General features: G+C 39.9%; 1 protein-coding gene across 2 annotated transcripts; it reads left to right on the plus strand.

The window, feature by feature from the left end:
• Nucleotides 1-2,078: 2,078 nt before the first annotated feature.
• BGAL8 (beta-galactosidase 8) lies at nucleotides 2,079-12,762 on the plus strand. 2 transcript variants are annotated; one of them, XM_087683507.1, is made up of 19 exons: nucleotides 2,087-2,634; nucleotides 3,389-3,484; nucleotides 3,640-3,752; nucleotides 4,315-4,381; nucleotides 4,460-4,552; nucleotides 4,869-5,012; nucleotides 5,222-5,310; nucleotides 5,499-5,604; nucleotides 5,690-5,777; nucleotides 5,972-6,090; nucleotides 7,988-8,152; nucleotides 8,285-8,496; nucleotides 8,676-8,776; nucleotides 8,942-9,039; nucleotides 9,213-9,323; nucleotides 9,822-9,932; nucleotides 11,104-11,315; nucleotides 11,420-11,747; nucleotides 12,107-12,762. In XM_087683507.1, exons 1-19 carry the CDS (start codon nucleotides 2,434-2,436, stop codon nucleotides 12,233-12,235), a joined length of 2,583 nt encoding a protein of 860 aa, XP_087539633.1. In that variant the 5' UTR covers nucleotides 2,087-2,433; the 3' UTR covers nucleotides 12,236-12,762. The 2 variants fall into 2 exon arrangements, with proteins under 2 accessions (XP_087539634.1, XP_087539633.1); XM_087683508.1 differs by lacking the exon at nucleotides 7,988-8,152 and having other exon boundaries at nucleotides 2,079-2,634.
• The last annotated feature ends 1,274 nt before the right edge of the window (nucleotides 12,763-14,036 follow it).

The raw sequence follows: 14,036 nt of genomic DNA on the forward strand, positions 1-14,036 counted from the left end.
TGAAAGCTAAAGTCATGCATGTAGAAAATAGTTATATCTCATTAAATTATGTGGCCATAAGGGGTCATTAGACATTGATACCATTTAGTTAATGTATTAGTGCTTTATAATTGGCACATTTATGCGATCATTGCAAAGATTGAGTGATATGGGAGATGTTTATGCTTTTTCTATGCTTATTTCATATTTTTTTGCACTATTAATGGATCTTCTTACCATTTTATTTGTAATGTGTCCATATCATATTATAATGAGTAAAATAGATATCTAAACATCCATATGGATTAATCAAACTTTACCAAATAGCTTGGCAACTATTTTGTAGCATTTTTTCCCCTTCTCTTACAATTGCATAGAGGTTTATTATTTGAAAAATTTCTCTCTTTCAATAAATATGTAAAGCATGAATTGTGAGTTTACTAAGAGCTGTCTTTAGGACCATGAGAGTGCAAAAACTAATATAGATGCTGTCAATGTTTGGTTTATAAGAGGATGATAGCATGCGTAAGCTCCACTATTTTATGAAGATATCAATGTTCTTGTTTTGAGATAGTTTTGCAAATAACAAGACTTTAAGTATCTCCCACAATAAGAGATCTTTGTAATCATGGATGCTTTATCTAGGAAGAGAGATGTGTACATAACCAACCAAAAAACTTGAAAGTTGTGTGGTGAGGTTCTATTCACAACAAGCGATGTATATGCCTACTAGTCTTTATACATTTGATATGCATAAATCAAATGTATAAAGACTAGTAGGCATTTCCACATATTAGATAGCTACCGGCACTTTAAGGTGGGGACTCAATGGCATTTTTTCTATCTTTATGAATGACATTTTATTTAACAACTTTCCATTTGATCTATGTGGAGATATAGAGGTTTGGTACAATGCATAACTAGGTTAGATGTGGGGGTTGCTTCTTGATAAAGACAAGAGAAGGGCACATACAAAGTGGACCATGTTGAAGATTTTAGAAAATTAACACAACTAGTGAAACACAAGGCCTCAGAATGTTGGATTGCAAGTTTGAACTTTGCCCTTGTCTTGTGTATGCTCTAGTTTCTCGACACAACACGTGATGGGTCACTTGAGAAAGCCAAATAGGTTCCTTAAGATGACATGATAAAAATTGGAAACTTTTGCCAACTTTAGAACTTACACGTAGGTGGGAAAAGCCTTTTAGAGAGTTTTGATGGAGAGAGAGAGAGAGAGAGAGAGAGAGAGAGAGAGAGAGAGAGAGAGAGAGAGAGAGAGAGAGAGAGAGAGAGAGAGAGAGAGAACCAAATCAATTGGGCTTGCCATAAACTTATATTCTCTAAATCTTCTTTACTGTGGATTCTAGAGTTGTGGCTAAGTAGGGTTGGTTTATAAAGTAATCTTTAAATACATAATTTGATAATTAGTTAATTAACATTTATTAATGTTCTTGGGGAAGGAAAGAACCTTTTAATACCAAAGTTTTGATTGTTTTTCCCTTCTTCTAAAGGTTTGTTTGGGTCTTAATTTATGACTTGTGGAGAGTGACTAATGCTCACTAGAAACCTAGGTTTAATGCATAAATAAAATGCCAATTATTCTTAAAAGGCTTCAAAGTTCAAAGAATAAGGTTTAAAACCTTTACAAATACTTCATGACCAAGTGAACAATTATGACAAAATCATGAAAATGATTCAAAAATCCCTCCAAAAGTTTGAGCCAAAATTTTTGTATGTACTGCTAGGGTTTTAAAATTAAATTAATTTAAGAAATACTAAAGGGGAAAAACTGAGAGAGTGACATTGGCCGGACACCTTGGGCAGTGGGTCGTCTTGGTCAGTGAAAGTGTCAGACGAGAGCCTCTGGATCATTTACCTACTTGCCCCATGAGGCTTTTTGTACCAGTCAGAGTAGAAAGAAAATAAATTCCAATAATGGATAATGGATGAACTTATTCATGATAATATGGCCTTTATTAAAACAGTGCTGTTTCATGAGAGCGAGGGTGGCGAGTGAGTTGATGGACTGCACACGCAATTCAACAGAAAAAAAGAAGAAGCAGACTTTCCGACTGACATCTCTCTTCAGTACATAATAATATAATAAGTATAACCATTTCATGATAGCGATTAATCTTCTTTTTCTGTGCAATATGATGATCTGCTTATAAGCTCCGTCTTTATCTTAAGCCCATAATTATTAGCTTAGTCTTCGATTCACTCACCCTTTTCTTAATCCCTTGAGAGCGAAGATATCAATTTTTACCAGTTTCTTGCTTGTGATGAGTACGCCATAGCCAAGGGTGAGAGAGAAGAGAGGGGCTGCTGCCTGCCATTAAGGCGTGCGTGATGACTGGTTATTATATAAATATGAATGTGAAGAGAGGGAAGGTCATCAATTGAAACCGGACAAGATTATTATTATTATAAGTATACTTTCATCAGGGACGCAGAATGGAATGTTGGTTCAAAGGGTTAAACATGGGTTTACTCCTCTCCTTAATCCTTGCGTTATTGTTGGGCTACACTGTGTATGACGCTAATCAGGTAAGAGCTGCTGGCAATGTGAGCTATGATCACAGAGCCCTTGTGATCGATGGCCAGAGAAGGGTACTCATCTCAGGCTCCATACATTACCCGCGCAGCACACCTGAGGTGCGTCACACACACACACACACACACACACACACACACACACACACACACACACAGAGAAGAATAAGAATTGCGTTCTTCTCGCCTTCAATGACCGTTAGATTAATCTGCATGGTTTCTTTCAGTATTAACGCTGATCAGAGTAACATCCATGGACGATGGCTCCTGTATCTTATTGCAAAATGGGACCATAATCATACTTGCAATGAAAATTTTTTATAGCACTTTCAAAATGAAATTTTATAACATGCTTGATATGTGCAAACAGAAAACTTAATGTTACAGGAGCACGGATGCCATCGCAATTTTTACAGTTGACAAAATGAAATTCGGAAAAACATGTTTTGTTATGTGCAAACAGACAATTTAATGTTACAGGAGTATGGCTAAATGCTGATGCCATGATCCTTTCAACATGAGTTTCTGATTGAAGGAACACACACTGCGCAATTTTATCATACAAATTCTGCAGAAAACGTGTCATTTTCCGCCTATGCGTGGGTCAAATACGCAGTATGATGCCTGCGTTTGAGCGGCTCTGCGGTGCCTTACCCTCAAGGGTGCAGAGATTGGGATGAAGCCCAATCATTAATAATCTGCCTGACCCTTAATAGTGCAGCGACTGTGATTGAGCCCAATCACTTGTAATCTGCCTTATCCTTAAGAGTGCAGCGGTTGGGATGAAGCCCAATTACCAGAAATTGAAAATGGTTTCAACTGTAGGATTTAAAAAATTTCCCCTCCCTTTTTGCAGATGTGGCCGGAGCTAATGGTAAAGGCGAAAGATGGCGGGCTTGACGTGGTGGAGACTTACGTATTCTGGAATGGGCACGAGCCCACACGAGGACAAGTGAGCATCAAAGCACACAAACTAATCACAGTCCTTTTGATGGGATTTAAGCTTTCATGGCTATGCAGGGCCTCTCACAGAGTCCCATTTTTTCCTCGAAGCAAACGATCGCTTAATTGCATGCCTGTCAATGTTGCCTTTTTGAATGGATGCAGTACTATTTCGAAGGGAGATTCGACCTCGTTCGATTCATCAAAGCAGCCCAGCAAGCTGGCCTTCTTGTGAATCTCCGCATTGGACCTTACGCATGTGCAGAGTGGAATTATGGGTATGCATTATGCCAGAGTCTCAAACGAGAGAGAGAGAGAGAGAGAGAGAGAGAGAGAGAGAGAGAGAGAGAGAGAGAGAGAGAGAGAGAGAGAGAGAGAGAGAGAGAGAGAGAGAGAGAGAGAGAGAGAGAGAGAGAGAGAGAGAGAGAGAGAGAGAGAGAGAGAGAGAGAGAGAGAGAGAGAGAGAGAGAGAGAGAGAGAGAGAGAGAGAGAGAGAGAGAGAGAGAGAGAGAGAGAGAGAGAGAGAGAGAGAGAGAGAGAGAGAGAGAGAGAGAGAGAGAGAGAGAGAGAGAGAGAGAGAGAGAGAGAGAGAGAGAGAGAGAGAGAGAGAGAGAGAGAGAGAGAGTTCAGTTCCCTTGTGCCCGTTTTTTGTTGTTTTAATAGAAACGTGAACTATTTTGATCTCCCCTGTTTCTGAAGCCTCAATCCAGACTTACCTAAGTTGTTTTAGTAGGAAGGCTTAATACAGACTTATCTAGGGTGTTCTTGTAGAAATGAGAACTATTTCGATCTCTCCTGTTTCTTAAGTCTCAATACAGACTTATGTAATCTTGGATGCAGAGGTTTTCCAGCTTGGCTTCACTTCATTCCCGGAATCGCATTTCGCACTGATAATGAGCTTTTTAAGGTACTTGGCTCTCTGCATGGAGCTGCACTTTATTCACTAGAGCCACCTGCAATAACAATTTGCAATCATGTATGCTAGAATGAAATGCAAAGATTCACCTCGAAAGTTGTAGAGATGATGAAGGAGGAACAACTTTTCTATTGGCAAGGAGGCCCCATCATCCTAGCACAGGTACATTCTCTCCAACAATATTTCGAATAACAAAGTTCTGTGAAACGGGCAGCTGCACATATTGGTATAATTTGTTCATGAATGCATTATACACCCTAATAGTTTTCCTGCAAGCCCAATTGTATCGATGATAACAAAACTCGTTGCTTTAAACTGCTTTAACACATTTATTCCTACTCAAAATACTGTTACACAATTCTGAAAACTGCTAGCTTAATTGTAAGTCTGATATACTCTGCTTTTTTTTAAAGAGTGTAAATACAGCCATGACTTTATAAGAATGTACCCTTGACTAATATGTTGGAGTGGATGGCAGATAGAAAATGAGTATGGCAATGTAATGAGTAGCTATGGGGCTCCAGGGAAAGCATATGTTAAATGGGCAGCAGAAATGGCCGTTGGGCTTAACACTGGTGTGCCATGGATTATGTGCCAGCAAGCAGATGCTCCAGACCCCATTGTAAGACAACTATGTGCTTTGAGACTGGTATTTATAATGGTGTAGAAGATACTTGTGGATTTAGTACTTTACTGGTCCTGGACATATATCTTATCACCACATGCCATCAGATGCCAAATTTTGTGCAGCAAATGTTTTAGGCCTTTGATGCAATTTTTAAAGGATCTTAAACCTGCAGCCAAAGTTCTTTTAACATTCTCCTTTGGCAGATAAACACCTGCAATGGCTTTTATTGTGATGGATTCGCTCCAAATTCACACAATAAGCCTACAATGTGGACTGAAAATTGGAGTGGCTGGTATGATATTTTATCTCCAAGTTTTCGAGCTGTTGTTTAGAGTATGGAAGGCATGCATTGTTGAAGCATCTGCTAAAATAAAACAGTTAAAAGGTTTTCCTGCTCAATCTCTTGATTGTGCTTACTGGGACTTGGTTAGATTTTCATGGCTGAGGCATAACATTTTGATTATCTGTTGATAATTGTAGGTATCAGTCTTTTGGAGGCGCCAGGCCTTACCGTCCTACTCAAGATGTTGCTTTTGCAGTTGCACGGTTCTATGAAAGGGGTGGAACATTTCAAAACTACTACATGGTAACATGTGGGACAAGTGAGAGTGATGGGAATGTAATGAAGCTAGATCTGTCTAATAGTCTGACAATAAACTGATTTTTGGCAGTACCATGGAGGGACTAACTTTGAACGGACCACAGGGGGACCATTCATAACAACAAGCTATGATTATGATGCTCCACTTGATGAATATGGTCTGTATCAAAACTGTATGAGTGGACTTACATTCTAAAGAAATGTCTTGTCCTGTAAAACCATAGCAGCACCCTCTTATAGTATCAGGCAATTCATGCACTGTATGCTGTGTTTGCATTTAGAAAACAGGAAAATTATATTATCAACCACAATTAATGTTCAGCCTCTTACAGTTGTATCGATTAATGTACAGGGAATGTCAGACAGCCTAAATGGGGCCATCTCAAGGATCTACATCAAGCCATCAAGCTTTGTGAGCCAGCTCTTGTTCTTCAAGACCCTACACGGGTAGCACTTGGCTCAATGCAGGAAGTAAGGCCATTCTTGTTCTTATTACAAGCAATCCATTGAAAGCATGTCTAGTCACTGTTGCTGTATGGACCTGACAGTAAATGTTCATCTAAAGCATGTTCAGTTGTGCAGCAACAGTTTTTACACGGCCCATTCTTTCAACTTCTTTGTGACACTTGCAGATAACCACTCTGATGACACCTAAAATAGTTCAGAATATAATATATCACTATCTGTGCTGTAGAAATTGCAAGACATTTTTATCAAAGCCATCAGTTAAGCAGCAGGCCTGATTTCATTGAGATTGCGTGCAAAAGTCTATTGCAAAAAATCCCATAAGTCTGCTTCAGTGCTGAACTGATACTTCTTCCCTATGTTAGGGAAAATGAGAGTGTACATGATGAAAATGTCATGTGTGGGCACACATCAAGTTAGCAAGCCTCAAGGAACTTAGACTGGTCAAAATTGGGTAGGAAGAGAATTGTATGTTTCCAGTTCTGTCAACACTTGGAATAAGTTCTGCTGCCATGCTAGAACTCGTAATCTGCATCTAATCTTGGGCTATAAGAGTGAACTTGTGTCTGTTGGACGGTGACAATCCCCATGATATATGAAACAAGGCTGTTTTTCAAACACATACATCATATTTTCAATGAGCTTGTCAGCACCTCTGTCAAAAGCATACAACCTACATCTGGTGTAGTTGAGGCATCTGGTGGTGGTCTCTTGTTAGCAAGTCCTATTAGGTTGGAGTATGATACACAAAAGATCTGTCAATGCACCAAAGAGGTTTCAACTTCTTGGTTCCAGTTTTAAAAAAGCATACCATTTGAGAAAGGCTTTCCTAGAGCTGCTGTTGTGTTATGAAGCTAGTTGTGTTTGGAGTGCTAGCATCAGACTCATTTGATGAAAGGAAAGGCCTGAAATTGCAGTGGAACTCTCATGTGATAAACTGTCACAGAGTGAACCTCTTGCTGAGGCTTGAAGGAAACACAGCCTATGCCTGGCAGGCATTCCTGTTTTCAGCAGTGCTGACTATGGTCCATGATTTAACCCATTCTATGAAAATATCATGCTTAGAGATTCTTGAGCTTACTCTTCAGGATATATGGATGTTTTGGAGCATTTTCAAAAGCAAATGATTTCAGGACATTTTGCCATTGCAAACTTTTCTCCTTTCAACAGCTTATTATCAGCTAGCACACCCAGCCAAGCATCTTGACAAGAACACCCTTTGGTCACAAGGCTGTCATGATCTCCAAATTGCCTAAGTCTCTCAATTATTTTTCATTCTTGAAATCCAAACATGGTTTGCAGTAGAGGAGTCTTATACAATTCAAAACAGTCATTTCAGTATACTAGATGTTTAGATACTCGCATTGTAATGTTATCAATGTTCCATCTCATCCTTATGCGAAGGTTTCCGTTTACCTTCCATCAGACCTCTGAAGTGTTAGATTCCCTTATTAGACAGGAATTGTTGCCTTTTGGAGGGGGATCCCAAATTGAGGGGAAAATACTCCAATTGATACTCTCCTCACGAGAGGAATTGCCATAGCATGAGCTATATAATTAAGGATTTCTTTCCAGTCTTTCTGTAATGTTGAGCTTTCAAGAACAAAGCCAAACAAGTGAGCAAACAGAAATTTTCAATCACTGTCAGTTGAATTCCAAGTCTGTTCAACGGTGATACTGCTGTTAAGCAAAGTAGGCCAGTAGTGCTGTACCTGTGAAGGAGCACACATGCAAACACTCTTCTCTTAAAGGCACATCGACACTGCTTTATTTTGAACATGCAGACACATGGGCATGCAAGTGTACACACACGCTCACACTGTTTTTGTTTGTGATTGTATGGGAAACCCTGAGAGGGGCAGAAACAAATGATGGACCAAAATAAGAGCATTTGTGAATGCAGGCACACACATATACAAATGGGAAAGATGTTTGTGCAGCCTTTCTTGCAAACTATGACAATAAAGCAGATGCCACTGTTCACTACAATGGTCTGTCATACAAGCTTCCTGCTTGGTCTGTCAGTATACTACCTGACTGCAAAAGTGTCGTCTTCAATACTGCACAGGTCTCAAACTATCACCCTCATCTAGTTCCTTTTGATTGTATACATACCACAGAGGCCTTCCAGCCGTCGGAAGTTTTGGCTTACTTCATCGTCCACTCATTGTGCTCAGAGAAATTGTTGATGCTTTTGCAGATCAATGCACAAACATCAATAGTGGAAACAGAAGCTGACCTAACAGACAGCAGAAAAGCAGTAGAGAATAGCCAACTTCTATCAGAAGCAATATGGCAAGTCCAGCAGGAACAGATTGGAGCTCAAGGAAGCAGTTCATTTTCTGCTATGAAGTTCCTGGAGCAGATAAACACGACTAAAGATGCATCTGATTATTTATGGTACTCAACAAGGTTTGTAGAACGTTGGACCTTTTCAGTGGTCTCTTTTTGTCTGCACTCCCTAAACAGATATTGCATTGAGTAAATCAGTTCTGTGGAAGTTGCTAAGAATGTAAATGTGAAGCTCAACACTTTCAGAAGAAAAATGTGAATTTGTGCCTACATGCTGATGTTGTCTATATTGTCTGCAGCATTGAAGTTAGTGATAGTGAGCTTTCCGGGGGAAACATAACCCTTTCACTGCACTCCTTGGGTCATGCTGTCCATGTTTTTATCAATGGGAAGCTTGCAGGTAAGCATGGTTACCAGCAAACTGCAAACAAGCAAGTTCATTTTTGAAACTTGTACTCTTTATTATGTTTATAGGCTTGGTTCAGGACAATATGGGTTGCCATTTACAGTAGTATGCTTACCCATGTGTCTTATTTTCAAAGAGAGTCTATATTTGTGTTTGCAGGAAGTGGGCAAGGTAGTAAGTTTCAATTGGACGTTCCAATACAACTGGTCCCTGATAACAACAAGATTGATTTGTTGAGTATGACAGTTGGTTTGCAGGTAACCAACGAGCAGAACATCCTTAGTTACTGACCACTGGCCTTGTCTTTTTCTTAAACAGTCTGCAGGCTAGATTGATCAATTAACGTCTTGTACCATAAAACTCACAGAAAGTTAACAACATGCCTTTTGTCACATTACACATTACTCATGGCATCTCTGAATTATGACAGAATTATGGGGCCTTCTTTGATATGCGGGGAGCAGGAATTGATGGTCCTGTTATGATAAAAAACTTGAAGAGTGGGTCACAACAGTTGTCAACGCAGACTTGGACATATCAGGTCTTCCTACCTTTACTGCCTTGACACCTTCATTGAATTTGAAACTTCTTGTTTGACTGACGAACTGTTGATGCTCCCCTATTTGTTGTTGCTCCTGTTGCAAATGCTATTTCATTTGGTGAGATGCATGTCAGAAATGTCTCAATATACAGGTATCAATTAGTCAGGTCTCTCTCATGTTGTCATGGTTTTAACTTGTCTTAAGACTTCTGAATGGATGTGGCTAAATGCTGGGAAATCTGGGAAAGCCTTGATATATTTTACCACAACTGGTTTCTCTTCCTAGTGCCAGCCTTAAACACTTGATGCAAGAGTAGTTGCCATCTGTTGTGGGACGTGGTATTGCAGCCATTGTGTTTTGCATGGTTATGGAAGCATGTGGACTGGTCTCAGCAAGTCTGAGCATCGATATAGCCTTGGCTGCTTGGTGTCTATTTCAAGAACATATGACGTGCACTGGAGAGTTGCTTCTAATGCCAAAAGCTTTATCTATTTCAGGTTGGGTTGCTTGGTGAGCAATTGAGTCTTCAATCAGAAAGTGGAGGCTTAAGAGGTGATTGGACCCCTACAACAGAAGTTCCTCAGAATCAGCCAATGACTTGGTATAAAGTAAGATGCTTCTTGAGTCCTTATTTACTCAGTGGTGTGACTGACCATTCATGCTTTCCTGCATGACAGATAGCTAGAAAGAAAGCTGTGTCCTAAGACTTAAGTCTTTATTCTTTGAGTCCATTCTAGAATACTAAATTCACCTGTTGCTGCTTTGTATGTACTATGATGTTGGTGAAGTTCTGACACTACCCATCTTCTAATATGTAGAACATACAGTAAAATCCTTTCTTGCTTATTAAGAGGATGAAGAGGGTTTGTTTATATAACCAGATTCTAAATAAATAGAGATGGGAGTTTAAGGTTCAAGACTTTGTCAATCATGCGTTAAAGGGCTTGTTTTGCATAGCCAGCAGTGTGAAAAATCTCTTAATTGGGGGTTGCCACTTCATGCAGTCAATATCAAGGAACTGTCTACAGTCTTGCACCCCTCAGGTAGATTAGAAGCCCGTCATCTGATACTGTATTGGAGATGCTACTTTTGCCATGGAATTATCTGCATCTTATTACATGTCTGTAGAGCAAACAAGAGCCAAAGATTGGCTGCTGTCCTGAGATTGGGGACAAAAGAGTATGAATGTGAAAATAAGTAACATGTAAAAGCACTGAATGGAAAAGGAGGTGAATAAGAAGACACATAAGAGCTCTACATGTAGGGAATATCAAACAATTGACTCATCTGAGAGCAATGATTACAGTCATCCAATCAAGTGGTTAAGTCCATGTAAGAGCGATGACTGCAAGCATCCTAAGTGGTTAAGACCATGTAAGAGCAATGACTGCAAGCATCCTATCAAATAGTCCATAAAATAGTTTATTGAAAATCCCCTCAAAATGAGCCAAAATGAGGTGCAGGATAATTGCAAAAATCTTAACAGTCCATATCCAACCAAGATCTGCTACATAGGCATGTTAACTTCTAATCATACTGACACTTAGAAAGACTTTGGTTCAATAAGGGGTATTCTGTGCTGATTCTGCCTCTTCAGCAGCTCCAAAAAGCAATCTCAAAAGCAAGCATGATGTATATAAAAGGGTGGTGCTGCATTCATTTTAGACATCTCAAAAGCAAGTGTGATGCATATAAAAGGGCGGTGTTGCATTCATTTTAGACTGTTCTTGAGTATCCAATACTTTCTTGATGCCTGAAATTTTCTTCCTTTTATCCCAGACAAGCTTTGATGCTCCAGCAGGCAGTGATCCTGTTGCTTTGGACCTAACAAGTATGGGAAAGGGTATGGCATGGGTCAATGGCCAAGGAATTGGTCGATATTGGTCTTCTTACATAGCTCCACAAACAGGCTGCTCTAGCACTTGTGATTACAGGGGTGCTTACAGCGACAACAAGTGTCGTATGAACTGTGGACAACCTTCACAAAGCCGGTGCTTTATCATAAACCTTATATCTTGCAGGCAGTTTCTGTTGTAACTATCTAGTTGTGTTGCCTTCCAAATACTTTTCTTGATTTTGCTATGATTATGTGCAGGTATCATGTTCCTAGGTCCTGGCTGAAAGCTACTGACAATACCTTGGTGTTATTTGAAGAAACTGGAGGTGACCCTACAAAAATAGCATTTGTCACTACTACAGCTGTAACTATGTGTGCTCATGTATCAGAATCACACCCTCCACAGTTGACTAGTTGGAATGCTGCTGGATTGAAGGTTGGTAAACCTGAGGCTAGAATTGACTGTGGCACTGGTAAGGTGATCTCTAACATTCGATTCGCCAGCTTTGGGAATCCACAAGGAAATTGTGGAAGCTTTCAAAAAAGTGGTTGCCATGCTGCCAGCTCATTGTATACAGTCAGGAAGGTCAGTACTGGCATATTTGGCCATTAACCCGAGAAAGTGAACTGTATTCATTGTCTAAGAAGTTACATCTGGCCTAATGCATTGCATAAACAGGGGCACACGTGTATGCATATGCAGGTATATGCATCATATCTGAGAAGCGAGTCATTTAAACTTAATGCAATAAGGTCCACTCATCTTTCATGTAAAACATTGTAGCACTTTCACAATTACTGTAGTGTCTTCAAACGGAAGTAACATTTCTTACTTGTGCTTGGGAGTGTTACTATGTGGATTGGTTATACTGAACAGCAATTTTGTTTCAATTTTTGCAATGATCAATGCTAAGGAGTTCTTACTTTCTGGTCATCCTTGGACAGGCATGCATTGGGAAGAAAATGTGCTCAATACTGGTTGCGAGCGAAAAGTTTGGTGGTGATCCATGTGTACAGGTTGTGAAAAGTTTGGCAATTGAAGCACAGTGCTCTAAGCCAACTCAGAGAAGATGATATCAAGGCAATTAGTTGCTGCAGCATACAGGCAAACCACAACTCACGTGTGTGTCATCAACCAATACAAATTCCCTCTCCTTCGGATGTGCGCAACAGTATGTCTGTCATCTAGGGTCCCCTCAAGCCACAATGTCCTACAAACCAAATCAAGCACTCCAAAACAAAAGCCACTGAATGTTTCTGTTTGTCAATGCAACAAGCTCCATTATGCAGGCGGCTAAAGTGGCTTAAGTACCCTAGAGGGCTGACCTAAGTACCCTATATTACCCAGCTAACTGGATGTAAGACGCCACAATTAGATGCAAGGAAATAACAAAGGAGATCGGATTGCACGCATTTCATCAGGTATATAAAGCTGTAAAAACAAAAACTGAATTCTAACTTCAACAAAGCAAGCCTATGTTTCTCTGCCTCCAAAACCGAAGTGCGGTTATGACCCTTCAACAAATGGAAGGCTGGTTCAACATTCTTTCTGAAATCTAGATATCTGAGGTTATACTCTGTTTTAATCAAACATACTATGACTTTGGAGAGGTGGGTGTTTGTGCAGCCTGTAGCACTGTGTCATTGCGAAACTCGGGAGGTTCAAACTTTGAGAGAGAGAGAGAGAGACTTACATGCATGCACTTAGACTCGATGAAACCTTACATGCACTTGCAAGCGAGGAGTCATTGCCGCCATTGTTGCTTCTATTTGCTCACAGAGACTCGATCAAACGACCCAGTTTGTGCATTATAGATAGCACGCTTCGTGCACTACAAATAGCACCCTTTGCACAGATTGATGTAATTATCGGTTAGTATCTTAGTATGGGCTCCATATTGTCGACCATGGTTTGTGTAAGAAAGCATAATTACGAAGTCGGATGTGCCTCTTTAGATTCTCTGTCTCGAAAGTATGCAATCTAGACTAACATAAGATGTGCTTTATCACCCAGAATAATCTGTCATCTCACCTGCCAAGGATTCATAGTGAAACGTAGAGGAGGCAGCGCACCTGTGATGTACATACCTGTGATGTAAATCAATGCTAAGGAGGAATTATGCATTTAAAACCACAATTGAATTGCAAGCAATAGAAGTTGAATGCTATAATTTTATTTAATATAATTTAAGGTAACTCTTGCAATGTAAAGCAAATTGAAGCCAAGCTTAAAAAAGCAACACAACCAATGCATAATTTAATTTAACAAAGGTACAATAGTTTGATCTTTCATAGATTTAAAAAGGACCTACTTGGACTCTCTCTCTCTCTCTCTCTTTTTTTTTTTTTCGTAAAAGGTAATTGTATTAATTACGAAAAAAAGTACAAGATAACTTGATTACAAGAAACATGACGCCAATTCCAGGCCATCATGTGAAAAGGGGCTAATTGCTACGAGTTACAAAGTTATGGCAAGGGGGTAGATGAAATTGCCATAAGCCAGGTACGGAAGTCCTCCCTAGAGAGCAAATCAGAATGTTGGAGAAGATCCAACTGCCAATACAAAAGGCCCTTAAGCCTTGCAATATGTCGCTGAACATTATAGGCGGAGTTAAAGAGAAAAGCATTCCTAATGGTCCAGTTATGCCAACAGCCCCAATATCGGAGAAAATGATACATGAGTTTCATATGTGGCTGTGCAGGAGTGGGGTATTTGGGCTGTCCGAAAACCCAATCAAATGGGCGTAGGGTGAATCCAACCGCTCCTTGCCAAATAGCCGACAAAAAGAACCAGACTTTTTTTGCGACGGGGCAAGAAATAAATCTGTGGCGGGCTGATTCCACAGCAGTGGTGCAAAAGAAACAGTTGCCATTG

Source organism: Lygodium microphyllum, chromosome 8 (genome assembly GCF_053477565.2).
Source record: "Lygodium microphyllum isolate KBCC chromosome 8, Lygodium_microphyllum_v1.1.10, whole genome shotgun sequence".
NCBI classification, from domain to species: domain Eukaryota; kingdom Viridiplantae; phylum Streptophyta; class Polypodiopsida; order Schizaeales; family Lygodiaceae; genus Lygodium; species Lygodium microphyllum.

Coding starts and splice junctions, on each gene's coding strand:
- BGAL8 (XM_087683507.1), top strand. CDS start 2,434: ATGGAATGTTGGTTCAAAGGGTTAAACATGGGTTTACTCCTCTCCTTA. Junction 5,605..5,689: donor CATTTCAAAACTACTACATG/GTAACATGTGGG, acceptor GATTTTTGGCAG/TACCATGGAGGGACTAACTT. Junction 9,040..9,212: donor GTATGACAGTTGGTTTGCAG/GTAACCAACGAG, acceptor GAATTATGACAG/AATTATGGGGCCTTCTTTGA.